The following is a 27,549-nucleotide window of genomic DNA, read 5'->3' as shown; positions in this document are numbered from 1 at the left end:
ATTTGTACTAGAAACCACAAAATAATCAAATGTAGACATCTTAATTAGCTGGTAGCAACATAGTGTAACTTCAAAATCAATTTTTGAACAGTGAAGCCTTCGTTTATAAGCTTAAATTTCGCGACCACAATATCACAGATATATAATGGGATTGTTAATCTAAGGATACTCAAAGCACATACATAAAAGCGACATCTCGATCAGTAAAATAATTACTGGTGTGTGTGTGTGTGTGTGTGTGTGTGTGTGTTCGCACTTACTCTAATGCGGGCGTCCTGTATTCAACTCTGCTGTATACCCAGGCTCCTCCTAGGAAGGGCTGACACTGTCCTTGGCTTGCTACCATTTGTCCTGCCAGTGAGATGAAAGGAGAATATGCACATTTTGGGGAGCTGAGAATATATCCCTGGCAACATAGTTGTGAATAATCCACAAGACATGTACTCACAATTCAAAATTAATGTTATACTTAAAAACTGCTTGCATTTTTAGAGTTTAACAAAAATAGCAGTAGTTTCCTAACAGTGAAGAATAACATATTTACTTTCTTTATAACAGTCCTTTGACTTTCATTAAATATTGTGCTAAAATGTACAATTAATGTAATTTTATGGATTTCAGAGTTATGAGCAATCTTTCTAAATGTTTGATCATGCAACAGAGACCAAATTAGAAAATACCAGATATGTTAGTCTCTAGTTAAAATACTTGATTTAAAAATTGCTCTTATTTTTATATGAGGTATCTATCCCCTTCCAGGGTTATACATCAATGTATGAAATATTCAATTTTGGTGAACAATATTTTTTCAAGTGACAAAGTTAGGTTTATAGTGGGAAACAAACCTTTTTGAATGGAACATATACATTCTCAGTCTAAACATTGAATTAATGTGCTTTTTGTTATGTGATTTTCTTTCTAACATCAACATTTTAAGAAGTAAAATACTCTGGAGACACTTGGGAAAATGGAATCATAGACAGTGATAAAGTCCAAATCTTTCCTTTACTCTCAGATCTGTAGCTACAACTTTCAGATTCTGACTTTACTCAACATTAACATTCATTTCCCGAACAATTTACCCGAGTGAGGAAATGGTCACACATGTTTATGTGCTAAGGGGAAGGAAGTAGTGGAAAGCAGGGGGCTCTGATATGGATGCAGGGATAATTGATTTTCTCAAGGCCCCACGGGCAGACAGGCGAGGATGCAGCACGCACAGATGCATTCGCCCTGCACGGGAGGCGGGTCTCGTCGTCCTCCGCCGGAGCAGGCAGGTCCAGTGGATTTGAGCTGGTGAGACACATGATGTTGAGGAATTTACACCTGAGAGCCTCTGTTTTCTCCATAACATGTAACCAGGGAAACTTTTAACTAGAAGGAGCGAGATGGGGGGAGGTTGTCTGACCACACACATACATCAGACAACTGGCTCATTAAGAAGTTGGTTGGTGGAATGAATCTAAAAAGAATAGATAAAGGTGATGTTGTACGCGTGCTTTCAATAATCTAAAGCTGATTATATGAGGAAATTGTCAGTCTTCCTGTGAGGATTACAAAATAATTTATGAGGACAGATTTTTTCAATGTTCCTAAACATTGTGTACTTTTAATTTAAAAAAATTATGTATGACCAGTTCTTCTAATGACCACTCTACTGCTCATTTAATGTTTCCGATACGAATGTAAGATGCCGATTGACTGAAAAGTAACATGTTGAAAAAAAGCTAGGTATTAGTTATATGTAATGCAATAAAGAGCTTTTCATGTGAAATGATAGAGTATCTATAACTTCGTTAAAGTATACTAAAAGTGAAGGTATTTTTGCAAAAAATGGAAGAAACACGCTGAATATTTTCACGTTAAAATAGACGTGAATGGTCAGGTTACAGCTGTACCTCTCTGTGCTCTTTCCCACCGTTCTGAATAAAGCCGCCAGGGCCCCAGCCTGCCTTCGTGGTTGACAAACCACTGAATCTCAGAACAGCCACATGGCCATTTTGTGTGTAAATATTGCCATTCACCTTCCTAAACATTACTTTCCTTCGTCCCTCCCCCACCTCCCTCCCTAGTGTCATAGTCCACGCAACAGCTGACGGCATCTTTTGTTCCTTTTGTGACACATTCTAGGTGCCACAATTGACCTTGTCATCCCCTAGTTTGTAAACAAGTGTTTGTGCAGGTCAGTTTTCATAAGAGAAAAAATAGAACAACATGTTTATTTGTAATACTGTTCAATTATTTCTTTGCAAATCTGCTTACTGAGGTTTTGAAGATGCCGAAGTCATTGAATGTGACCAGTTACTGGGGAATTGTGTTGTATTTTTTTCCTTTATTTAATCTTTACTGTATTTTTTTTTCCATTACCATTTAGTTTCCTTATACCCCTATCCTCCCAGCAATCACCACACTGCTGTCCATGTCCAAGGGAGGGGCGGGGCGGGGGGGGAGGAGGGACTGAGCCAAACAAAAAAAAGGAAAGAGGACTTGAATTGAAGTTTAAATGCTTCTAGCAGCAACCCCTCGAGCTTTCTAAATGAGACCGATGTGATAGATTTGAAGGTGCATGAAGAAACAGAGGTGCTGGGATAACAAAGATTCTGTTTTAAGGAAAAAAATCAGAATCTTATTGCATATGCTTAATGTTCTTCAAATGAGAATAAGTGAGAAGAAAAGATCTCTTATGTACTTCCAACTGAAAATTTTCGTTTTCCTTGATGTACAAAACATGAGCATATTTCAACACAGCAAGGAGAGCCTTATAGAACAGCACAGTTTTAATTGGTCATTTAAGTTTAAAGGCTTATGTTAATTGAATTGATTTTTCTTTTTAGGGTCCTATGGGGCCTCCAGGACAAAAGGTAGAGTATAAACAATGCTGTGAAAGTATTGATAATTATGCTCCCATTGCCAAAAAACAAAGCACAAGAGGTGAATGGGATTATATTGTAAGTCACGCTGAAGTGGTCTGGTTTATGCAGTCTGCTTTATAAAAATACAGTCATATTTTGTGAGCCATTAGATTTCTAATCAATTCCATTATAGAAAATCCAGTAAATCCAGAGCAGACTCTTTTTAAGCTGTCTGCCAAACTTGTAAGTTATTGAATTTTTTAATTCAAATACTGATAACATGTGACAAAACTTAGAATGTCAAGGTTCATACAACATTGTAAATTAAACACATGGCATTGCTCAAATACCTGACTGTCACATGACCATAGAACTGACCAGAACAAAGGACAGACTTGTTGCTTGGCGACTGTATTCAAGCAGCCCACTGGTGTCTTCCTTCACTGAGGTAACCTGGAAAATGACTTCCTGGTTATCATTTCAACATTATAGGTAGTCACCAGAATTGGCCGTTATATTCTGATGGAGGGGATCTACAATTTCTAAAATTATATCGATACTGCAGTAATAACTATATCAATAGCAAGTCATGGCCCTTTGCCAACAAAGTATCACTAAGTCCCCATTCCCCTTTACACTCCCCACCCCACAAGGGGGAAAAGAGGATATTTAACCTGCAGAAAACGAAAGAAAACAATTGCATTACAACAGGTGGAAAAGTGATTATCTTTATCTTTAATCCATCAAAGATAGAGACTTTTTATCCCTAAGCATTGGGCATGTGGCATCTGTTGAAACAGAATCCTACAAACCAAGTAAAAGCCAGTGAGTTGTGACATGACATATGTATAGGAGGAACACTTTGTCCTTCGCAATAATGTCTCTATTAAGCGCAGTGTGAAATTGTAAAGCTACCCTGATCCACGTGCAGCCAGGATAAAATTACTGCCTCGGGCTCCGGGAAGGGCTTTCATGGCCCACTCAATCTCACCCCGAAAGCACTAAGGAACTTGCCATCTCAATTTGTTTTGCGTATAATGACTATATTTTTAATGGACTTATTTTTAGGGCAGCCAGTTTATAATTACTATATTTTAACTTTTTCCACTATTATTAAGAACTTTAGTATCATATATCTGCTAAGAAAAAGCTGTTTGCTAGTGGTAGGGAAAGAAAAAGCACATTTTCTGTAAAAATGGGCTCTCCAGAGCCTGCACAGGAAGTGTATGGAGGGAAATGACGTCACTACTTGAAAACATTTGTTAATGTCACTATAGCCAGCTCACTGTCCCAGATTTTCCTCAGGTAGTAGTTAGCTTGTGTATTCCCAGTCACTACACCTGTGTCCAGCCACTGGCACTCACCGAGGTGTGCATGTGCGCATGTGTCTGAGTGCGTGTACACACGCACGCACACTTAATATTTTTATGTACAGAAGTCGTGTTGTTTATCGTCAGTGTTTAACATTTGTAACATCTTTTCCAGTCTACTTTGCAAGACATATTCATACTAGTGTGGCTTAAATGTGCTCTCTGAAAGTCTGGGGGAAAGGGATGCAGACAACAAGTTTGCATTTAAAACATGGGTCACTTATTTGACTAATTGTGGAACAAGTGGTAGTTATTTTAATTACCTTTTGTTTCATGCTATTTAAACTCATCAAATTCAAGAATTGCTGCTACTGCTAAGCTGTTTCAAGATATAACTAAGCCTATTTGTTTCCTAAAAGCACCCAAATTTAGAGCCATGGGGCCTTGTGACAGCCATAGATCTCAATATACGATGTCACTTTCTTGAAAATCTTGTTACAGTTACATGGATGTTTAGATATATGGTTAAATTTAACTCCATAGTTTCTGCAAACATTATCATATGTTTGAACACAGTGGATAAGGACTGAAAAACATAGCCTCCCAGATATGTTTTAGCAAGGTAAAGTTATGGCTGACATAACTAATACAATATAAATTTAGAATAGAAATATTTTGTGATTGTCATAGCAGTTTAATCTAATAATGTGTCTCCTTAGGGTTCTGTTGGAGCACATGGAATTCCAGGGATGAATGGGCAAGAGGTGAGTACTATTGACCATTGTATTTTTGATCATTTCCAGGTGGCTGAAATCACAAAATTATTCTGGTCTGTAATTAGTAATAAGTTTATGTGCTGATAAAAATTCTATAAGTACTTTGGAAACATAAGAAAATTATCGTAACAATGGTTGAATTAATTAATTTTTAAAGATGTATTAAATAGAAACTTAGAAACTTTTTCATTTTATTTTGATAATTTATATAAAATATATAACTGTATCTTTTTCATAAATACATATGATATAGGGAAAATGCTATGTTTAACATAAATTGTGATAAATAAAAGGTACTCTAGTTATTCTTGTAATTATAAAAGCAACATGTATTATTTTTCACTAACAAGTTATTTTTACTAGAAACCTATTGAAATCTGAATTCAGAAACAAGCTCTTTTTACTGGTAAGCAAAGTTGGGAGTTAAATAGACTTGTCAAGCTCTGGTCCTACACTTCTATTGTACCGTTAACAATGTGGAGGGATAAAGTAAAGTGCGCACACACACACACAGCTTTCCATAGACATATCTGTGTACGATTATACTTTTGTCCCTGCAACATACTTACTAGCTGGAAAATCACCTAGCTTTACTCCACAGCCAGGTCTGGCATCCTGTGTTCCCCAGCAGTCCTGACTGGCTCTTCAATCTGGAACCTCTACAGAGACCAGGGAAGCCATGGCTGCAGCTACTACAGCCACTGGCTGGGCCAGTGTGCTGGGAGCCAGGGAGCTGAGCTGGGGACTTTCCTGTCTCCCTCAGAGGTTTTGGTCTGGCTCTGTGAAATCCTGTGATCCATCAGCTTGTCTTCCCAGAAGATTTTAAATCCGAGCACTCTGGTTTAAATTCTGAAACCCTAAGGAACCCAACACTTACAGACAGAATAAATCTTCATGACCTTCTTCAACTCATCTTTTCTTCTCTAATAATATGTAAACAATCACAGTTTAAAATCTACTAAAGTACCCTGGTTGGTGTAGCTCAGTGGATTGAGTGCTGGCTTTTGAACCAAAGGGTTGCTGGTTCACTTCCCAGTCAGGGCACATTCCTGGGTTATGGGCCAGGTCCCGAGTAGGGGGCACATGAGAGGCAACCACACATTGATGTTTCTCTCCCTCTCTTTCTCCTTCCCTTCCCCTCTCTCTAGAAATAAATAAAATCTTTAATAATAATAATAATAATAATAAAATCTACTAAAGAGACTGTGAATTTTGGCCAAGTCTTTGAATTCTCTGACCTCAATTTCCTCACCTGCAAAAAACAAAAGAGAATAGCAAAACCTACTTAATAAGGTCAGTGTAAGGACTAAATGAGTGAACAGACATAAAGCTCTTATGACAGTAATGAAACTATTAAACTTCTTCATTCCATTTGAGTGAAATTCTGGGAATTTAATTGATCTGTGGTTGAAAAGGGGCTCTCTGTTTCCAGAACTACTCAGTTACCAAGTGAAATCACTGTTCTCCACCAAGATTCACGGTATCTTGTAGTCCACCAACCAAACACCCACACTCAGCAGTAGTGGACTGCCTGCCCCCGCCACAGCTCTGTTTTCTATTTGGTAAAAGGCATATCCATTCGTTTTGCAAATCCTGGTAAAGAGAGAAGATGAACTTTCCATTTAGAACACTGTGGATCAAGGAGGGAAACGTAAGCAAAAATTCAGAAGTGTGTTCATTTGAAGATGGATTTGAAAATTACATAACTCAGAATAATATTTTAAAAGGACAAAACATGAATATAGCATAAACATTGTTTCTAACATTGGTGAAAAGCAAAACTTGTACTTAAGGTTAGTGTTTTCCTTCTTCTTTGTTTCTTTTTTCAACTTTGAGACAATCATGAAAATTTATAGAAACCTTTCACCTGAAACAAAACAACTTTAAAACTGTCACATACATGCTTGTGAAGACTGCATATTCTTTAGTTTTGCAAAGGAAATATGCAATTTCCTTAGCAAGAGAAAGGAATGTGACATGTCCTTGTCCTAGTCACCAAGTTTAAATTATGTTTCAAGGAAATAGTTAATATTTGTGGTTTTATGTCTTGTTATACATCTTTGTGGCATTTTAAAGTATTTTCTGTAAAACCCAGGGAAGCCAAATTATTTCACACTTATATGAAGGTATCAGCAAAATGTAATTTAAAATTGTTTTTCCTAGTCTGTGGAACTTAAAACTTTGAGTGTGGGACTTCTGTTAATCCTAGTCATTATCTAATGTTGTGATATTTGGCATGTCATCTGTAGGAAAATAAAGTGCAAGAAATGAGTCCCCTTCACTGAAACTGCAGGTCATGTAGATAGTAAAAACAAAGTTGGAAATTGAGTAATAGTTCTATACTTAAAGCATATGAAATATTTCTTGGATCTCTAGAATTTGCTTCTCTAAAACACAGCTTACAATGACATAATTTTTTTTAAATGTACCTCAATGTCTTTAAACTGTGTTGGGAAAACATCTTTTCCACATTACAGTTTTTCCTTTTCCAACTATATACTTTTAATGCTTAGAAAATAGTGTTCAGACACTGGTTAAGGAAGGATATGATTTCTAAGCCATCAGTGTGGTGATTTCTGGGGGAGGGGGCTATAAGGGGACTAAATAATAGTGGGAAAAATATATAATAAAGATTATATATTAAAAGTTTTTTAAAGTAAAGAAAAAATAAAGTAACAAAAAGTAAAGAAAGCTTCAGCATAAAAAAGAAATATGGCAGATAAGTAGAAAATAAACAATTTTTCTCCTATAAAAAAGAAAGAAAAGTAAACTGCTTTAAGAAAATGTTTTGTGTGTTTTCTACTAGAACGTTTTCCATTCATTCAGATTTGTTAATGATTGGAATGAATTGGTGATTGGCATTGACTAATCAATTTGGTGGTGACATTTTTTTTTACTTTACTTTTTTTTTTTTTTTACTACTTTCCTTTAAATTTTCGTCACCCTGATTGCTAATCTGAGCATTTCTTATTTTTGTAATGGTCTTCCCCATTCTTCAGATCGTACTAGGGAGAAGGCTTACACAAGCAGTAACATGGCAGTGAATTCCACTCTAGCTCTTTCTGGTGTCACCATCTGCAGACGGCCCCTAAGCCCAACCCGTGAGCAGTGGAAGGCTGTGTGGGGCAGGGTGGAGGGAGGAGCCTGGACTCTGCAGGCGGAGGGAGAGAAAGCTGCATGTCCCTGTCCTCCAATGGGCAAGGCAGGGAATGTTTCTAAGGCTTGCGTGTAAAATACAAATACAGACCATACAGTATTAACTAGATGACATCCCTAAAGTAAATATAATATAATAGGTGCTCAATAAATGTTATCAAATATCTGTAACAGTATCACACTTCAAGAGTTTCAGCAAATGAGCCCGCTCAAGTAGGGAGCAGAAGCCAGTTGACTTTATGATAAGGAGAAAGTGAATATATAAAATTACACATAAATTTAATGTATAAAATATATGGTATCTAAATATAAATATTAAATGTTTCTCTGTCTGGCTCCCCCCACCCCCGCCATACACACATGCCCCACACTAGGTAGTTGGGGTGTAGGTAATTCTGGTACGGGAAAGAGAAGGACACATCTCATATGACCTGAGAGCTCAGCCACCAGCATGGGGCAACGATGTAGGAGCACAGTCCTGGAGTCAGGATGCTTACTCTGTGGTCTTTCGCTTCACAGGCAGCCTTTGAAAGGCCCTTTTCCTCTCTGGGTCAAGTGGCTTCATTTGTAAAAGGAGAGGTGGGGGCTGTACTAATTTACCTCTACCGGCCTAAGTGATACTGTGTATCTACGAAAGGTCACACATGTCTCATTCCCAATTTAACCAGCTTCTAGCATCTCCATTCCCAGTTCTGAAAGTTGTTTCCGTAATTTAGATTTGTTTCTAACAAACAGCTGAAACAGTTAGAGTGGATTTAATGCTGTCTTACCTAAAAATGTGAAGTGTTGTTCTCTTCTTCTGTATTATATTGGATACCAAAATTTTTGTAATTCTCATGAATAGATCTTGTTGGCATAGGTATAATAATTAACTTTTTATTTGTACTTCGTGATTCCTTCTTCCTTTCTCTTTCTCTCTCCCACATACACACAGACATCTGAGTATTTGTCAATTAAACTCTACTTCTCAGATACACTGGAGAAGTATGTGGGCTTTTAAAAATAATTTTGTGGTGGGCCTTTTTAACACTGAAGCATACTTGGACAAAAAAAATTGGTAATATATGTCAGGATTTTTAACATTTCAACCCTTAATAGGTATAATCACAACCCTATATATTTTCTATTTCCACATTTTCACATTAATTGGCATCCATAAGAATAAATCATCATAATGACAATTTATTTGAAAAGCAATCAGTGCCCAGGACTGTGCAAATGTCATAGAAGAGGAGGTCTGGGGAGGAAGGGAGGGTACTGCACGAGTCTAATTTCCATGTCTGTTAGATTACATCATTGTCTCTTTGTTACAATGAAAATAACACTAAACATTTTCAAAATTAAAAACAAATTATTTTTGTCTAAGCAAGCTAGGGTTTTTCTGAGGTCCCAGAATTATAGGCCTTGTTTCCAAAGCAAAGAGAAATATTAGGTGATCTTGTTTCACGTATTTTTCAAGTGTTTCCTCGAATTTATTATTTTTAAGACTTCGAAATAAAATATAAATTAAGTATTGCTGTTCATGTATCATCTATGAATCTATCCCAGACAGCAATGAGATTTTTAGCCACATTAAATTTTAATTAGTTTATGGTATTTACAGTTTCTTTTCATCTCTTATCCACGAGCCTCACAGCTCTTCCCTGACATTCATCTCCACAGCATACTTCTAATGGCATTTTTATTGTAAGTCTATTTAGAAAGCAGATAAATTGAAGCGCTCAGACTTCCAAAGGTCAAGTTGTTTATTCATGTCTATACGGTGGGCTATGCAATGAACTCAATAATTTTTATTCTTGAATTACTTACTGTAACCACTAAATACACTCTTTTCTTTGGCTACCTTGACCCTATCATTAAACAGTCCAAATTAAACATTCCTGAAGGGTTTGAATATGTCCTAGTTTGGTTTGTTTTCTGGTTAGCTTAAAGCTTTCCCGTAACAGACTCTACCCAGTGATCTACCACCCAATCTATTTATGACTTTTCAATTTTAGACTTTAAATAAAGATGTGTAGAGTTAAATGAAGTGATGGATTTCTGATTCTAGATTAATTGAATAGTTAGGGAAAGAATCTTAGTACCTTTGCAGGTTCAAGCTGAGAATTAAATTATTCTTATTAATTTATCTATCTTCTAAAGTTGGCAATTGTATACATTAGAAGTCTAAGTATACATGGCTTTTCCCTCTGGTAACTCTGCATCACAATAGGATGCATTCTTTCTTGTTAAGAAACATCATTTTTATTTATTACAGGATATTTCATATTGTCAAATCATTTCATCCCTGAGTGTGATTCATGCATTCTGAGGCATTTTTATAATGCAAATTTACTCTTAAAGAGACTTTTTACTCAATTTTATTCTTTATGTAATTAATTTAGTTCCTCTAGAGAGAAATAAAAAATTAGTTGAAAGAGGTCATTTTATGCTGGCTTGAAATAAAACAATGATAGTAAGATTTTTTAAATAAAAACACTTCCCCTGACTTTATTTAGGCATGTTACTATAAAATCTGATACCAGTTATCATTCTGCTAAATGGAAATACAGGGAGGGGGAGAAGAGAGACTTGAGGGAATGGGATAGGTGGGGTGAGGGGGGTGAGAGGTAGGGAAGCTGGCTGCTCACTGGGGATCGCAAAACAAGGAAACAGCGAAGCAAATGTGTCTGAATGTATTGTGACATTATCAAGTCCACTTATTTTTTCACTTTAATTGAAAAGACTATATATTAAAGAAGGGAGAACACAAATACTGATTTAGTAGATCTGATTAAATTGCATACATAATTTTCAAGCTTTTTTTTAAGTTCCCTTAAATGTGTCCATTGATGCACTTACTGGTGTCTCTAATCATCTCATCAGCCCTAATTACTAAGTACAGGCACTGACATTAAAGCTGTCTCTTCCCTCCTGGAATTTCCACCCTAACTGGGGATATGGACGTTAAATGAACATCCAAACTGAAATCTGTTAGATTACTGTGCTGTTCAGTCCGTGGCGGAGAAGCACAGGGCAGCCTGGCCTGGAGCAAAGGGTCGAGGAATGCTTCCCTGAAGAGGCGATTTGAGGGGAAACTTACAAGGCGGACCGCATTTGGCAAGGGGAAGGGAAACCATCTCTCTGTTGCAGTACTTACAAATTAATTACAGACAACCTTGGTCTTAGAATTCTGTTTCTAAATCACCGAATGAGCAACTGCTATAGGATTTTTATATTCGTCACGACTACCTTTTATCCAACTTTCTGACCCCTAAAATATTAAGTCAATATAAGCCACAAAGTCTGTTTTTATGTCATTAGATCTGACCTCTAAATGATACTCTTGACTGTGAAATTTGCATTAAAAATGAGGCTGCAATGAAGTAACTTATGACACTCTTCACGGGTTAATATCTACCCAGTTCCATCCACATGACACCAGGCCACCTTGCCAAGGGGACAGGGACCTTTACCCAATTGTGGGCTGAATTTATGAGGAACTGAATTTCTCTCAGGATTCTTTTCTCTGTCTTCTCTGCCCAACGCGGAGAATTTTACTCTTAAAAGGGTGCCGTATATAATAATTACTAACGTTTTTTCGGGCACTGTCCTAAATGCAGCAGGCACATTAGTTCACTTAGTCCTCACAGCAGTCCTATGAGGTGAGTATAGTAATTATCTCTATTTTATGTGGAGGAAACTGAGGCGCAGGAAGAACAAATGCTTTGCCCAGGGCCACCCAGGTGTTTGTGTGGTAGAACGGAGCTGCAAAGCCGGGAGGTCTGCCCCCAGATTTATAGTGAGGATTTTAAATTCAGAATATCTCAGCTCTGCTCATCAGTATTTATATAACCTTGGGCAAGTTGCTTACCTTCTCTGAGCTTTAGTTTCTCTGTTTGTCAGGTAAGGAGTATAACATTTACCACAAAGTTTAATCAGAAAAAAAGGAAAGAAGTAACAACTGTTTATTCAAATATATTGTTATATAACAACAAGGTATTTTTCTCTGTGAACCAGAGACATGAATAACCATGAACTCAGAAACCTCCTGGGTGTGTGAGCGAGTATTAGTAAGAACTGTTATCTCTTTCTACTTCTCTTCACTGATCTCTAGAATTTTTCCAGTTGGACATAATATTTAACAGTTCCATGAAGAATTAGACACACTTCCTTCTCAGGAAAAAAGAATAATTTATCATCCAAAATATATATAGATTTATAATTAAGAACTATATTTTAGGAGAGAAAAAATAGGCTGGGTTTTTTGTCTTAAAAATGGACATATTGTGAAGGGCACATTAGGTTGCAAACTTAAGAAAATTAGTTTTTCAAACAAAGGTGTTTACTGGGCATATAACTTGCAAGCTGAGCACTAGTGCAGGCTTCAGCTTTACTTTGCTCCGGCAACTAGCCCGAATCACAAAGAACACAGGCGCTTGTACTCCTTCCCCTGTCTCCATGCAGCTGCCTTCAGCCCAGTCCCTTCTCTCACGGTTGTTGGGTGGCTGCCATTCACTCCAGGGCTCCATTCTTTCCCATCTGCCGCCAAAGAGTGGATGAGTATCTTTTCCCCAAACAGCCAACAAAACTTTGAGTCCCTTTGTAACTGGATACTCACAGGCCGTGGCCTCTCCCTCAGCCCTTGCTAGAGGAGGGTCAGATAGTGACTAGCTACTGCCACTGGGATTTCTTTTCTGGCGCCCCAGTCCCATGGAAAGTTGCAGTAAACACAAACTGTCTGATTTAGAAGAGACCCATGGAGCACGGGGAGCTGAACCAGTGTCGTGTGAGGTTTAGCCCACGCCCAGCCAACTCTCCCAGCTCACATACCCACCCTCACCCATTTTGACGTTTTGTCTTTCTAAAACATGCCTCTGTTCTTCACCTTTCGTTTTTCCGTGAGAGTTCACACAGAGAACAATTTATTTTCTAGGCGGAAAAGAGTGCCCTTTGTGACATCACCCTCTCTGGCTAGTTTTTGCCCACTTCTACACCCTTCTTAAGTTATTTAAAAAGGGGGTACTAGTGTTTCCCTTAGACCCTGGCATGTGGTGCTCCTTGTCCAGCCTCTACTGTCCCTCTGGTAGTGGGACCCTGCCCATGAAATGAGTCCTTAAGGCCAAGGAAATATGCCTACTCGCAGCCCAGTCACCCCACTTCCAGGTCATACCCCAGGTACCCTGGATGCAAGGATTACTCCTTCAACTGTCCTGAGACTGCTTCCAGGGCCTGTACTGGCCTCATCGCCAGGCCTCTATTCCCAAGGGTGGACCGCACAGCTGGGCGTGTGCTCCTAAGCCTGTGGGTGGCCTTGGAGCAGCTACCAGTAGGAATCTGCCAGCAGAGCTCTCAGGCTGTGGTGTTCACACACGAGCCCCAGAACTCTTCCTGGGGAACTAGAGAGCTGGGGCTGGGAGGAGAAGGGGGGACAGAGGCATCGTGGGGTGGGATGGGCATCATCCTTGTACTCCTACCCAAGCCTTTAAATTTTAGGGATGTATTCAAGTCAGATAATTCTTCTCATTTGTATAAATTTTACCCAAATAAACTCCACTTAGCTACTTTCTGTGACCCCTAAATACTTACTGTCTCTTTGCATTTCAATTTCTTTGTTCAAATTATATTTTGTACATTTCCCCCTGCAGTAACAGTACAGAAAACTAAAATAAAAAGAGCCAACCAGCAGGCTTATTTTTTAAATAGTCCATACTGTAATATGATTAATACAACTGTCACGTTTTCCTATTTTACATTTTTAGACATTTGTACATCTTTTTAAAAAGCATAATGAGGCTTGATTATGAGGCCTAATTCAGTTATCACTGTAATCAGTTGAAGACCTATTTCAGTATAGTATCTGAAATAGAGTATTTTTATTAAATTCCTGCTGATAGACCTGCCCACTTTTATACTCATTAGTATTCCTATTACCAATGCGGACAAAGAGATTCTAATTTTAGGGCTGGAGTTTGCTGATTAGAGAAATAAAATGAAGTCCTCTAAAGGAATGGCAGAACTCTGAGCGTAACCAAACCCAACACCCAGGCTAAGGGCGTTCTGGTTTTCCTTCCACCCTCCTCTGTCTCCAGGGAAGAAATGGAAAAAACAATTAGGGATCTTTTCCTGGAGGCAGAGGAAAAGAGTTAGCAAGCAGAAGCTTTTTCACAACTACTGCATTGCTTCCTATAACAGAGAGTGAAGCTGAATGCCCAGGATGGTCTAGGAAGGAAGGAAGGAGGGAAGAATTTGAGGTGGGAGGGGGAGAGAGGAGACGCAGTAAGATGAAGGAAGACTGCATGCTCTTTGATTTGACACCTTCGCAAGAACACCAGGGGCTCCATCCTGAGCTCACCAAAGGCCCGGGGAGAGCAGGGTTCTCAAGGCAACTGACTGACTGACACGTCTAACTTGGTCTGGGCAAAGCAGATGGGGCACGTACAGATGCAGGACTCGAGCCGAGGGGCCTGGAGAGCAGGTCCCTGTGAAATTGGGACTTGAGCCAAGTTTAATCAGATGTCTGAAAAATAAGAAGCCACTGCTGACATCTTTAGCCCAACAAAAACAAATAATAATAATAATAATAATAATAAAACTAAATGGTAATCATTTAAAGCTGGAAGAAAGGAAGCACTTAATTTACACCCCTCCCCCCCCTCCCCCCACACACACTGCATAGAAGAAAAGCTGAGCTCCACAAAAGCTCAAGAAATTCACCCCGTGTCCCAGGACCAGAAGTGGAAAACATGGGACAGACCGGAGGCTTCCTGAAGCCACTTTCCTATTTTATGCTAAAATAAAGAGAAGAGAAATGTAAAACTGAATGAGTTTTTCTGATACAAGTTGCTCAAGCAGAAGAAACGAAAGATGGGACTTGGAAGACCTAGGTTCTAACCTCACATTTTCCTCTTTGCACCTGTTTGCTCCGGAGAAATTACTTCCCCTCCCTGAATGTGTTTCTTCACCTGTTGCAAATGACTGGCCCTGTTCAACTAAAATAGTTCACTATTTTGCGAGTGCTTGTGCTTAGGAAAAAGGAGATGTTAGCGCGAGTTCCTAAGGTGATGACACTTGGGTAAATTCTAAAAGGGTCTTTTGGGAACTTTAGATAACAAGATAATTTATATAACCAACACTGCCTCAGCTACTGCTCACCCTTCACCGGAGGCACATGAGGTGAGGGAAGGAGCAGATAGAAGGAGGGAGATAACCGAACATAGGGGCATGTTTATAATGGCCGGCCTCTGTACCCACAGGCAGAACTGTTGGAGCCTTTCGTCCCTCTGGGCAGCCACGCTTGCCCTGCCAGAATCCTGAGGGGCTGAGGGGCTTCGCTGGGAAGCTCATTCCTAGCAGCCTGTCCTTACTGAGACTCTCCTCCACACTCCCACCCTTCACTCTTACCGTGCGTTCTCTGTTTTTCAGTCCCAATATTGCAGATGGACCTGTGTGATTGGAGGTGTCACTGCGGGGCTAACACCTGTCCCATTTTTTCCCTGGGTCCTGCTGTAGCTGAGACAAAGAGCCATCTTTTGCCCCCATGGTTATAGGTCTTGTCCAGTTTCCCAGTGTTGAAAGGGTATGAGTGTTTCATGTCCCCATGTGGGTTTAATGCTTGGCACCTCCTGTGTCTACCCTTCCCTCCAACATACACGTCCTGAACAATTATTGTGTGTCAGGGATAGTTTGTAGGTGCTATGGAAAGAGAGTGAACAAAATAGACAAAGTTTCTATTCTAGTGCTGGTGAGGGGATGGGGTTAGGAAAGAGTTGCCAAATAAAATATAGAATGCCCAATGAAATTTGAATTTCTGATAAACAACCCATAATTTTTAATATGACAATGTCCCATTTAGCGTTTGGGATATATTGTACTTAAATTAAAAATTATTTGTTGTTTGTCTGAAATTCAAATTGAACGGAGTGTTTTGTATTTTTATGTCCCAAATCTGGCAGTCATAGTGAGGGAAACAAAAAACAAACAAAAAATGGCCTATTTGGTAATTGGTGCACTAAAAAAACCAAAGTAAGGCAGTAGGCCCAGGGAGTGAAGGCCACGGTGACGATTCTGGGGCCACCCCTGTACTAAGGGGACATTTGTAGACCTCCGATGTGTATGTGGGCTGTGTTTTAGATTTAAAAATGTATAGATAACACATATATAAGAAGCTGTCTATAAGGATAAATAGTTCAGCAGGCCAACCCACACAAACTTACTAAACAGATAGCGGAGCTGACCTGTTACTAGTGCCCATGAGATCTCCCCTAAGTCTGGCTTCCTAGGCTGGGGGTGAGCATCCCTGGGAGTTCAGAGATGTATGCAGAGGTACAAAAAGACTGAGGATTCTTCTAGAGCACTGATTATACTTGAAGGTTCTTACACTTGAGAATTCTTATGTTGTATTATTGCGTGATGAAATGCTACATTTCTATAAATTTTAAGGTAAAGAATGTTGGTTATTTTGTCTCTCTCACCTTCCCCCAAGTTCATGTTGATGCTCATTTGCCATTAGGAGATTAGAATGAAAAACTGCAATGAAAACCAGGGGGAGAGAATACATACGAATGGAGAGTAGCAACCCCATTTTCCTAACTCTTCCCCAAACAGCTGTATCTGAAGTCCCTGTTGGGTGCCTCACTTTCAGAGAATCCTCCTCTACCGAGTGGTGTTTAGCCAATTGACACCAAAGCCCGTGAGGCCCTGAGGCCCTGTGGAGGGACAGTAGCTCTACACCATGACTGTCTGTAGGAGAAGAATGACTAAGGCCAGTCCTGCTCACCACTCAAGCCACAGAGGTCCTTCAGTGTCAGTCACTATCACGAAGAACAGCCCTGAGCACCCACTGTTTTAGAGAGGTATCAGTGACCTCACTGCCCATTGTTAGTCTTCATTGCGCATGTGCACCAACCTCACCAACTCCAGGGGTAGGAGAAGCATCGTAAGGATGATGCCATGTTATGCCCAATATCATACTCCATCCACTGCTGTTTTTGACAAGTGAATGTAAAATTATATTACGCTAAAAAATTTAAGCTGCAACTCATTTTCATTGGCAGAATGAAAAACAATTGTGATCCAGTGTTGGCCAGCCTTGTTACTGTGACATGACCTACTCCCGTTGGTGCTCAGTGCCGTAAGAAAGCTGCATTCCTTTCTACCTTCAGGAACTCCTTCAGGTTGCTCCTGAACAGCAGTACCTGAAATAGTTGTAAAAGCCCTGCGTGATGTTTTACATTAGAGTTCTAAAGACTGTTTCATTTAAAAGAAAGAAAAGAAGGAAGGACTGAAGGAAGGGAAAAAGAAAGGAGAAAAGAAAAGAAAAAAAGAAAGAAAAGAAAGCAGCAAGCCATCCTTCTTGAAAGCCAGTCCAATGTACTTGTAGCTTGAATATACAAATCATCACTTGGGGATAATACACCAGGTGTAGCCACAGAATTTCAGGTGCAGAAGATAAAACCCCATCAACCTACCTGCAGTTAAGGTGTTAGCTGCTGTTTCTCTCTGTTCTGTCTTTGGATTGTCCTTCAGAAGGTGTGAATGTGAAATGCATTCATAAATAAATGGATAGATGACCCAACAAACGAGACTAGCTCTCCACACAAACAAAGCCTAATTTCCTTTTTTTGTCTCTTCTTTTCTGATATATTTTCTGCATATGTACATTTTTACATTATGTAGAATATAATATTATTATAACTTTATTTGAAGAGACCTCATGATAATTATATTTTGTCTCATATATCAGAAAATGTGAGTATTATATATGGCATATGGTTCATTCCTCATTAAGACTTACCTTTGATTTCTGTTCACTATGCCTCTTCATGAAATATAAGGAAGCTTTGCTTAAAAAATAGTTTTATAACTTCAATTAGATACCCTCAAGTTATTTTTGTATATATCTTTTTTCTCCGTCAAAAATAAGCTGTTTGGGCACAGACGCCTGTCATGTCACTGTCATGTTTCTATCCCATGAAACAGTCCAGAGTAGAACATCTAGCAGATTTTCACTAAACCAGTGTTAGCTGAATGAACTAATGCCTTCCGGGACCCCAGTGCTTTACCTTGGTGCTCAGAGTTATATGACATTTTAGCTTCAACATTTCTTCTCACAACCTGGGGAACTAAGCTTGAATAATAACAGAATGCTCCATAACCTTCTAATCTCAGTTTAAATATATTTTTCATGATGTATTTTAATAGAAAGATAAAATTCTCAGAGTCATTTTTCCTTCTTGATTCTATCCTCCCTTGATTCATTCAGGAAACAGTTTATTTGCTTTTTAGCTTTCACATTATGTGAGATACACATTTAAATTACAAACACACGAAAAATATTTAACCTACAAGTGATAAGTGTAAAATTGAGCAGCAGTAAGCTTTCTTTGGGCTTATTAAAACAGCCACAAAAATGATTAAGATTGTGATCTTTAGCACTGATGAGTGGGCACCTATACAAGCAGATAAAACTCAGAACCTTTTTGGAAAGCAAATAAGAAATATTTCAGAGGCATTAGTTTTAGTTTAACAGCAAAAAATTGGAAATGATCTAAGTATTCGACAGTTTGGAACAGATTAAACAGATGATCAAACCTGACTTGGGCAGATGATAATTAGGTAAACTATTCATAAGACAATAATGAATACTGTGTGAAGACAAATGCGTGATGTAAAAGAATAAAAAATCAGAATGTCAAACTTTGTAATCAGCTTACAATTGCTTAAAACCATGTAAGCATACATTAAAAAAACTAGAAGGAAACAGGAAAAATGAAAACAGTTGTGATAAGGTGATGGGATTATGGGTGCAATTTTTTTTGTTTCCTTTTATGTTAAAAGATTATTTTACCAGTGCATAAAATCAAAGAAAAGAGATCAAGTTTTAGTCCCTCAATGTTCATATGTTAAGGAAGATTTTATGCAGATGCCTAAGCAATATTTCTCTTCCTAGCTTTAAAAATCTTGGCATGTATTTTGTCTGGTTCCCAGAGCCTAGCCATTTTTATTATTGTTATTCTGGCTACCATGGTTATTCTTTGAACATCTAAACAGAATTCGTACTGTTCCCTGGCAGCATCTCTTTTGCGTTCTGCCATGAGTTATGACAGTGGTGCGTCCTGTTGGAGCGTCTTTGGAGAGAGCAGACTGGATAGCTCTTCTTCTGGTTGCACAGTAAAGTGATGGTCCTCTTTGGGGATGGACTTTATTTCCAAGTTCTTAACCTTTGTGATTACAGATGGCCTATCAAAATTTTCTTATGATGGCCATCATTATTCTAAGTCAACAGTTTTGCCATTTTACCAAGTAATGTGCAAGAGTTATGATTATAGTGTAAGTTGATATGGAAAATAGAATTTCTTCCAGAAAGTTAAGATGTTCACAGTTATAATGATCCAGTATAATAGTAAAACATTTTTTTCTCTTCTGTTGCAGAAAGACACCATGAGCTTCACATTGCTTTGTTTATCTGATGGGTGTACATAAATCATCCTTATAAGTAACATTTAATTCCAGTTTCTGTACATTCTTTATAAGTGAGGAGTATAAACCAATTGCTAATGAGGATAGAAATGCTTACCACCCACTCTCCCAGTCTGTAGGTATTAACACGTCCCTTCCTTCTGCAATGCATTATATTGTTAGGAACACAACCTCTTATGCCTGATCATGAGAGTTCAAATCTTGGCTAGAGTTGTGGAAATCTGAAAAAATTATTTAGCCTTTCTGTGCCTTAATTGGTTCATCTGTTAAGTAGAGCTAAAAGTAGTATTTACCTCACAGAAGTTTGTGATAATTGAGTTAATGAATGTGAAGTTCCTGGCACTTAAAATGTTATTATTATTAATGCACGTTTTTATATACATACATGTTTATGTATATTTTTGCCAAGAGCACAAATATTAAAATGGCACATTCCCTGCCTTCCAAGTGACTTACAAACCATGCTTAAAAATCAACTAAGTTTGCTGTGAATCTGAAACTAATCTAATAATAAAATCTGTTTTTTCAAATCAACTAAGAAGCGACTTTACTACCATCAGTGGAAGAAGAAAGTTGTCCAGTAGCTAGAGCACACAGTAAAGGGCTCTGAGAATGTTTTTAAGTGAACATGAAATTCTAGTTGCTGTAAGCTGGAGTTGTATGGAAGCACTGAGAGCCAGAGGATTTCTCCCTCGCTTCTGGGCCCTTCAGGGTACTTCCCCTCCTTGGGAAACAAGTGCTGGCTCAGAGGCCAGAAAGATCAGTGCGCACCATCATCTTGCTGAAACGGAACACTTTCTAACCTAAGAGCCACCCGCTTTTTCCCACATGCCTATCCCTCAATATGACACCAAGAGCCACGAGTCTGAATGTTTTTTTCTAATTATTTTTACAGTGAAATTGGAAAGAGAAAACAAAGCCATTGTTACTTTTTCCTTTTGTGTCAAATGAATTAAGTAGACGTGTGTGTTCTTCAAGATTTAGATTTGGAAATGCTCATTTGATCAAGTTTAATAATATTATGATTTAGCCTATATTTTCCTAAGTTGATGAACCACTTAAAAGTTCTCTTCCAAGACAGTCTTATGTTTTCAGATGCCTTTTACTCATGCAACAAATATTTATTTGCTGCCTACCACATACCATGGTAAATGTTCACTTCATATTGACAAGTTGCTTCAGCTTTCTTAATGGAGAAAAGACAGAACAAAGGAAACTAGCCCTGCCTTATTCTTGGTGCCTAGCACATGGAATTTTGAACCAAACATGCTAACTTGTATTTATAGTGGTAGACACTTCCTTTTCATCTACTTCTAGAGCCTTATTGATGGCCATATCTTCTAATGATCTACGGAATGTACTGATTTTGTCTATTTTATTTAGCCATATCTATTTTTTATTTCAAGGGTGAGCCCGGGGTGCCTGGAGCAGTGGGGCAGAATGGAATGCCAGGGCCAAAGGTTAGTACAAATAAAACCAAGCAGAAGCATTTGATACAGGAGTTTTCATGAAATTATAGCTATTACAATTTTTTAAAATATCCCACTGATTTTACCTGGGTAGAATTTTTTAGCAATAGTATAATATGCTTCAGTACAGAACTTTGTGACAAATGAATAAATTATATTTGTGTTTCTTGTTAGCATCAGAAATGCAGGATATGACTGTCTAAAACCTACATTCTGGGATATTTAAACAACATGAGAAAGCCTATATTTCAAATATGACTGTTGTCACTTGCCACTTAATATGAGCATATTAAAACATAGGCCATGTCCATGTGGTCTAGAATTTGCATAATATCCACAAAACCTACCAAAGATGATGTTCACAGTGCCACTACGGCGTTTCCTCAAGACGTGGCTGCCGCCTCTAGCACTTACCCAACATAGCCAGTTAGTCAGATAAAGAGTGGGATAAAGATGTGGCGTGTTTAAAGTGTAAAAATGGATGTAGTCAATTACTAAACAGAGAAAAAATGTAATGAAGATTATTTTTTTTGGATTGCAAGTTTTCTTTGTTTCTGAAGGACAAATGGATCTGTTAAATATAAAGAGATTGGTGACAGTTTAGTTTAAACCAAACAGGCAGACAAATCCCGAATCCTTTGATGAGTGAACATCCCTTGAAGTACAAAACTAACGTCTAATCCTGTCAGCTGTGCTGGTGTTTATCCATACCCACAGATGCCTGTCAGCTGATTTTCCAAATCACACTGCTATTGACAGGTGCCTAGGATGGACCTAAAATTTGCAGACCTGTCCTTTGTCCTGTAGGAGAGGAAAGAAAATACTCCTGCTACTACAGCCATTCCCCTGTCTTTTCCCTCTTCTGCTCTGTGCTAAAAGGCCAAATGATAGGAATTCATGCTTAATGCCTGTTCTCAGTGCTATTCTTCTGTTGCCTAGCGACCCTCAGGATGGATGTTGAGCACTGAAAGGTAGCCAGAAATTCAAAAGCCTGGGGTCAGGCCGACTTCAGTGAATGAAGAGTCTTGCCTCTGAACTGACTTCTAGAGTGGGTTATAATTTTTAAACACACAATAATCGCCTTATAACATTTTTTAGGTGGTTGATCTCATGACAACACTTACTCGTACTTTTTAGAAAGGGGATATTATCATAATATGTATAAATTACTTTAGAACCCTCCCACTCTGTCCCTTGTCCGTTCCTGGGTGAAGTGAAAGTGAGGGTCACTTCACGGCACAGTGTTTCATTTTAGTCCTCATACAGACGGGGTCATCGTTTTGAATGAAGACATTCTCCCAGACTCACTCTGATTCTGCCTTTCTAGTGTTTTTGCTGAAGGTACCACCAGTGCCTCCCAAAATACACCTAATTTGGAACATGCTGGTTACCTGTAGGTTGAAGAGTCCATGACATTGTGAAGGGCTCCAAGTTCAGGGCTGTGTTTATGGTCATGTTAGGGGAAGACAGGTTGGGGAACAACATGGGGACTCCGAACCCCTGAAACAACCCATGCACCAGGAGCTGCTTTGAATAAAGACCTCATGGAAGGATGGATGTGCTGGCCCACCTTACTGATTCTGAGTTTGGGCAGAATACAGAGTCCTAGAAGAGAAACCGCCCAAGACATTAAATTACTACCACATTGTTCTCCTTAGAGCCCCAAAAGCCAGTTTCAGGATGATAATTTCAAATACCTTTCCTTAGTCCTCTAAAAGCAAAGAATTGTGATTTTATTTGATATTGATGCCCATATCCAATTCTACAGGAAACTCACCATTTGTTTTTATATAGTAACTATATATTGCCCTCCAAAGGTCACATGATTTACCTACTATGTTCCATATCTGATTTTGCTTGGCATTGCTTAGTTAGGTGTTTTATAATTTAATATGTCACCCAATCTTGGTTCTTTTGACCAGGGAGAGCCTGGAGAACGAGGAGAAAAGGTGAGAATTATTCTGCCTACATTTATCTTTTTTCCCCCAAAGATCTGTATGTAAGTACGGATAGATGGATTTACATACAGATACATAGATGTAATGACCACTGACGTTGTTGTTTAAACTTAATTAATGGAAGGAGAAAATAGTGTGATTCTTCTATATGGATAGAAGTTTTTTAAAAGTTTAAAGAAATAGAGAGAAAAGGAGCAAGTTTAAACATTCTGTGTCTGGATTTTAAATGACTTTCAGAAGTTGCCAGGCCTGCAGAATTTCTGCTCTCCCTGCTTGCTAATGCCACTCCAGTGCTTTTTAAGCATCCATGTCTCTCTACGGCTTCTTAGGTCACTAAGTTAAAGGGATACAGATGTTTACTGCAGTGAATATACTGAGAGTTGCCCGCAAAGAATTCCCATAAAAACCAAAAAGAGAAACAAAGAAAAGAAGAGAGCCATATGTTAAATTTCTCTTAGCCAGCCTTCCTTACTACCTTTGGGCATGTCCTGATTACTTTTAGACTTCCAGTGCATTCTTTAATGCTAACTTTCCCGGTTCTCATGCTACTTAATAGTGTCTAAGAAATGTGCTGTCTGCGTAGGAAACTTCCAAGATACTACATAGTGCTCTTCACGGTGATCCGATCTTTCTGGCAAATCAGTGTCATCACCTCTAATCCCAAGAGAAGTGCGTCTACAGACCCAGCAAACTGAGTCATTACAGTCCTGAAGGGGGCTGTAACCTGGGCGCCGTTACCTGCATGGAGGGAGAGCAAACCCGAGGGGCAGGCAGCCCCTTGTTTCCTGACCACTCCGAGCAGTTTTCCTAATGAGGAAGTTTGTTTCCTTTGGGGTTTTTTTTTGAAGCTTTATTATTATTTTTTATTCATCAGCAGAGTAGTCGTTTATTAATAACATCATGATGGCTCTCCACTGAAAAATATTATTCCCGATCCACTATGAAATCAGTCTAGACAATTGGCATAAAGTAGAACACCAGAAAGTCGGTACTTTGTGTTTTAATAAATGAATTTCTAAGCAATTAAGAAAAAAGTATGCCGCCAAGTTCCTATCAAAGGTCCCTCATAACAGCTTATCAGTACTTTTACTTGGCGCCCAACCAGTTCATGGTAACTAACTTGAAATTAACTAGTCACCAGATGACTCTTTGGTGGGGACACTAAGGAGGGAAAGGGGGCAGCACCAGCCCCGTCGGGACTGCTTGGATAAAGTGGCTCGGGCTCCCCGGCTGCGGCCGGGTGTCCGTCACAGGGACAGCGGCCTCAGGGTGGCTTCATGCTTATGAAACAAGAAAAGAAAATAGAAAAAAGAGAATGTCTTCCTCCCTTACCCTCCTCCTCTCAGGGGAACAGTTATCAACAGTTCCTCCTCTTATCTTAAGGACATTTTTAAGTGAGTGAAAAGTGACCTCTCATGAAGCTGGACAGAAGGGCGTAGCAGCTCCGGGAATGTAAGAACAATGATGCCGGGTTGTTGCTAACAGCTATCATTACCAGCTGGCGTGTCAGCTACTACTGTCCTCGTTGCTTTGTACTCAATATATTGTTTACTTCTTACGACCCCATAAAGCATTCTTCCCTCATGTTACACATGAAATAGGATGCCAAGAAAATTTCATTTGCCCAGTAGGTGCTGGGGCTAGGCTTGGTTTCTCTGGCTCCAAATCAATGATGTTTCCACCATAACGTGCTATGAGACTTAAAGAATTCGGAATTTAAGGAAGCAAAGCATGGGTAATAAATATGGGTAATTTTTCTAATGCATTGCTTTGTGGGAGAAAGGAGATGTTATTAAGGGAATAGGTATAGGAAATCTTGAAAACAACCAAGGAAACATAAACTCCCCAATGTATGACTTTTATACAGCAGTTTTCTAATAAAATATAAAACATTCATTTCACAAATGCAAAACATGCAGGTACAGATAAATATTCAGGGCCCAGGTTTTGAGAGCTGGGTCATGCACTGTGATGCCCTGGAGACTTGAGATGGGCCTGAAGACCCGACTAGGATTTATACAGATCAAAGGCAAGGGAGAGGGCAGGGGTCCAGGTGGCAGGAATGGGCCCAAAGGTGGTAAGGCATGTGCATATTGACAGAATGATCAGGAGAAAGTCCTCATCACAGTGGAGCTCTGAGCAGAGGAAAAAAGAGAGTTAAGGAGGCTTTAGATGCCAGGATAAGCTATTAGGTATCAGAGAAATTGCTGCTTTCCATCAATATCATGGAGTAGTTTAAACCTGTTCAACCATGTTCATTGTAATAAAATGTATTTGGACCGGTGATATCAGGCAGCTGGTCAAGTAAAAGAACATTAGCTTTGTACGACACTTGCAACAGATTTTGACATATAGTGCTTGTGAAATAAAACTTAAAACTCTTCGCATAATGTCACCAATATAGTTTATACCTATGTCTTTTTTCCTCTCTTAGGGTGATGCTGGAGAGAGTGGCCCCAAAGGTGATGCAGGCGAAAAGGTACAGTGTTACGAAGTATGGAAGGGTATGTGTATGAGCAAGAAATAGTGCTCTGTATATATGAAAATGGGAGATTTTGAGAGAGGTGAGTGAGTGGTAGTAGCTTTGTTTGACTAGAAAACATAATCCTGCAAGTTGAGAAAACATTTAAATATTTAATTTATAAAAGAAGCTCTTAGTGACAAATTTAATTATTTTAAACACAAAATGGCATGTTACAAGTTTTAGAAAATGTATAGGTAGGTTTCCAGTAATATGCCTTTCAAGGAATAAAAACACTTATTTATGTGTAGATGGCACACTCCCTTTATATGCTGAGACAGACAAATGGAATTTCTAACATGATTCTATTTGTCCCAATGTAGGAGAGAACATGTCAGAGGATTGGGGTGAGATTGAAAGGTTTAAAAGTAAATGTCCCTTGATTGGATTCTCAGATACACTCCTGAAGACGTGCCTCATTTGAAGTCTACTAAATCCAAATGTTTTGTCAGCCCTTGTTGTGTCATTATTTTTGACCTTTTAACCCGTTATTTATATTTCAGTGGTCTTGTGGCTCATCTTCCCACCTCCTCTCTTTTCCCCGAGATCTAGCACGGCAGCCTTTGCTGTGGCTCGTACTTACAGTCGTCTCTGACATGAGAAGGAGATGACTTTCACTCGTGCTGTCTGCTAGGAATGAAGAAAAAGATCTTTTAAGAAACTGAAAATAGAATAGTCAGTCATATTTTAATTTAAATCAACCTAAGTAATTGAGTAATGAAAAAAACCTGAATTATTCATTTAGGCTTATAGTTCAGAATAAGGATATTCCACTTTGAAAATTATTACAGTGCAGATGGATAATGGTTAGTCATAAAAAAAACATAGCCATAAAACAAAGAGAAATTTTATCTTTCTCATTCTTATAAATATTAATATAAATATGGCATGGTGGTAGGAATGAATTAATGTTGCCAAGTAGCAGCGGTGTTTGTATCCCAGGAGCAGCGGGCGGTTCGGGCTGACGGTCAGTCTCCTGCCGACGGTCAGTCTCCTGCCGACCAGGTTCCCGTCCTCCGCACTGCGGACACGTAGGACCAGGCCACCGCTGTGGGGGCTGGTGGGCGTGGAGCATCTCTCCTGGCCTCTGCCCTCTGCATGCCAGTGGCGCCCTTAAGTTGTGACAAGCAAACCTGCCTCCCAATACTGCCAAATGTCCCCTGAGGAACAAAATCAGCCCCAGCCGAGAACCACTGCTGTAGACCCATTCTATTTACCTGCCAAATTTAAGTGCCACACTGAAATCAAAGACGGCGTGGATGTGTTTAATGCTAATGAGAACAATATACCCCGATTACTCTCCAAGTCAAAATGTCAGACCCCAGATATGTAAGCCTGGATATTTAGCTTTTCTTATTTTTCTTAGAAGCAGAAGTTAACAAACTTTTCTTGTCAAGGGCCAGAAAATAACTATTTTAGGCTTTGTGGACCATATGGTCTCTGTCACAACTACTCAACTCTGTCGTTACAGCGTGACAGCACCCGCAGACGCCACGTACACAAACGAGTGGCTGTGTGCTATAGAACGTTACTTCAGGGTGCTGAATTTTAATTTTGTGTAATGTTCATGTGGCATGAAATGTTATTGTTGATGTTTTTTAACCATGTAAAAGATAAAAGCCATTCTTAGCTCGTGGGCAACGCAGAAACTGCGGTAGCTGATTTGGCCTGTGGGCCATAGTTGCTGACCTCCGCTTAAAGAAAGGAACTCTTCTACACTGAGACAGTTTCTTCAAGTTACATATGTATACACACATATATGTGTGTGTGTATACATATACATATGCATATATATGTATAAAGTCTGAACTACGCCTCTGTGAGCTTACGTAGAGAATTTTATGCTTCGGAAGATGTATTTTTAAAGCTTCATTTTTGGAATGTAGGCCAATAATTGTTTCTTTAATCACACGTTTTAAAAATTTAATTTTCCTATAGTAAAGCAACTTTTTTCTTTTACAAGACCAAGTTCATCTCAAAGGGATACTGTTCTTATTTTTTATATTAATGCAAATCATTTACCATACTGACTCACACATAGTAAACC

General features: G+C 38.9%; 1 protein-coding gene across 1 annotated transcript in view; it reads left to right on the top strand.

Moving 5' to 3' along the window:
* Positions 1-1,207: 1,207 nt before the first annotated feature.
* The window catches only part of LOC112321425 (collagen alpha-1(XXV) chain), a 62,440-nt gene continuing 36,098 nt past the window's right edge, over positions 1,208-27,549 (top strand). Inside the window, exons 1-6 of the mRNA XM_053923467.1 lie at positions 1,208-1,273; positions 2,835-2,861; positions 4,882-4,926; positions 20,961-21,014; positions 22,946-22,972; positions 25,416-25,460. Coding sequence (XP_053779442.1) covers positions 1,208-1,273; positions 2,835-2,861; positions 4,882-4,926; positions 20,961-21,014; positions 22,946-22,972; positions 25,416-25,460 — 264 coding nt within the window. The remainder of the gene's footprint in view (positions 1,274-2,834; positions 2,862-4,881; positions 4,927-20,960; positions 21,015-22,945; positions 22,973-25,415; positions 25,461-27,549) is intronic.

The sequence above is a fragment of the Desmodus rotundus genome, chromosome 4 (genome assembly GCF_022682495.2).
Source record: "Desmodus rotundus isolate HL8 chromosome 4, HLdesRot8A.1, whole genome shotgun sequence".
NCBI classification, from domain to species: domain Eukaryota; kingdom Metazoa; phylum Chordata; class Mammalia; order Chiroptera; family Phyllostomidae; genus Desmodus; species Desmodus rotundus.
This window is presented reverse-complemented; position numbering and strand designations above follow the sequence as displayed.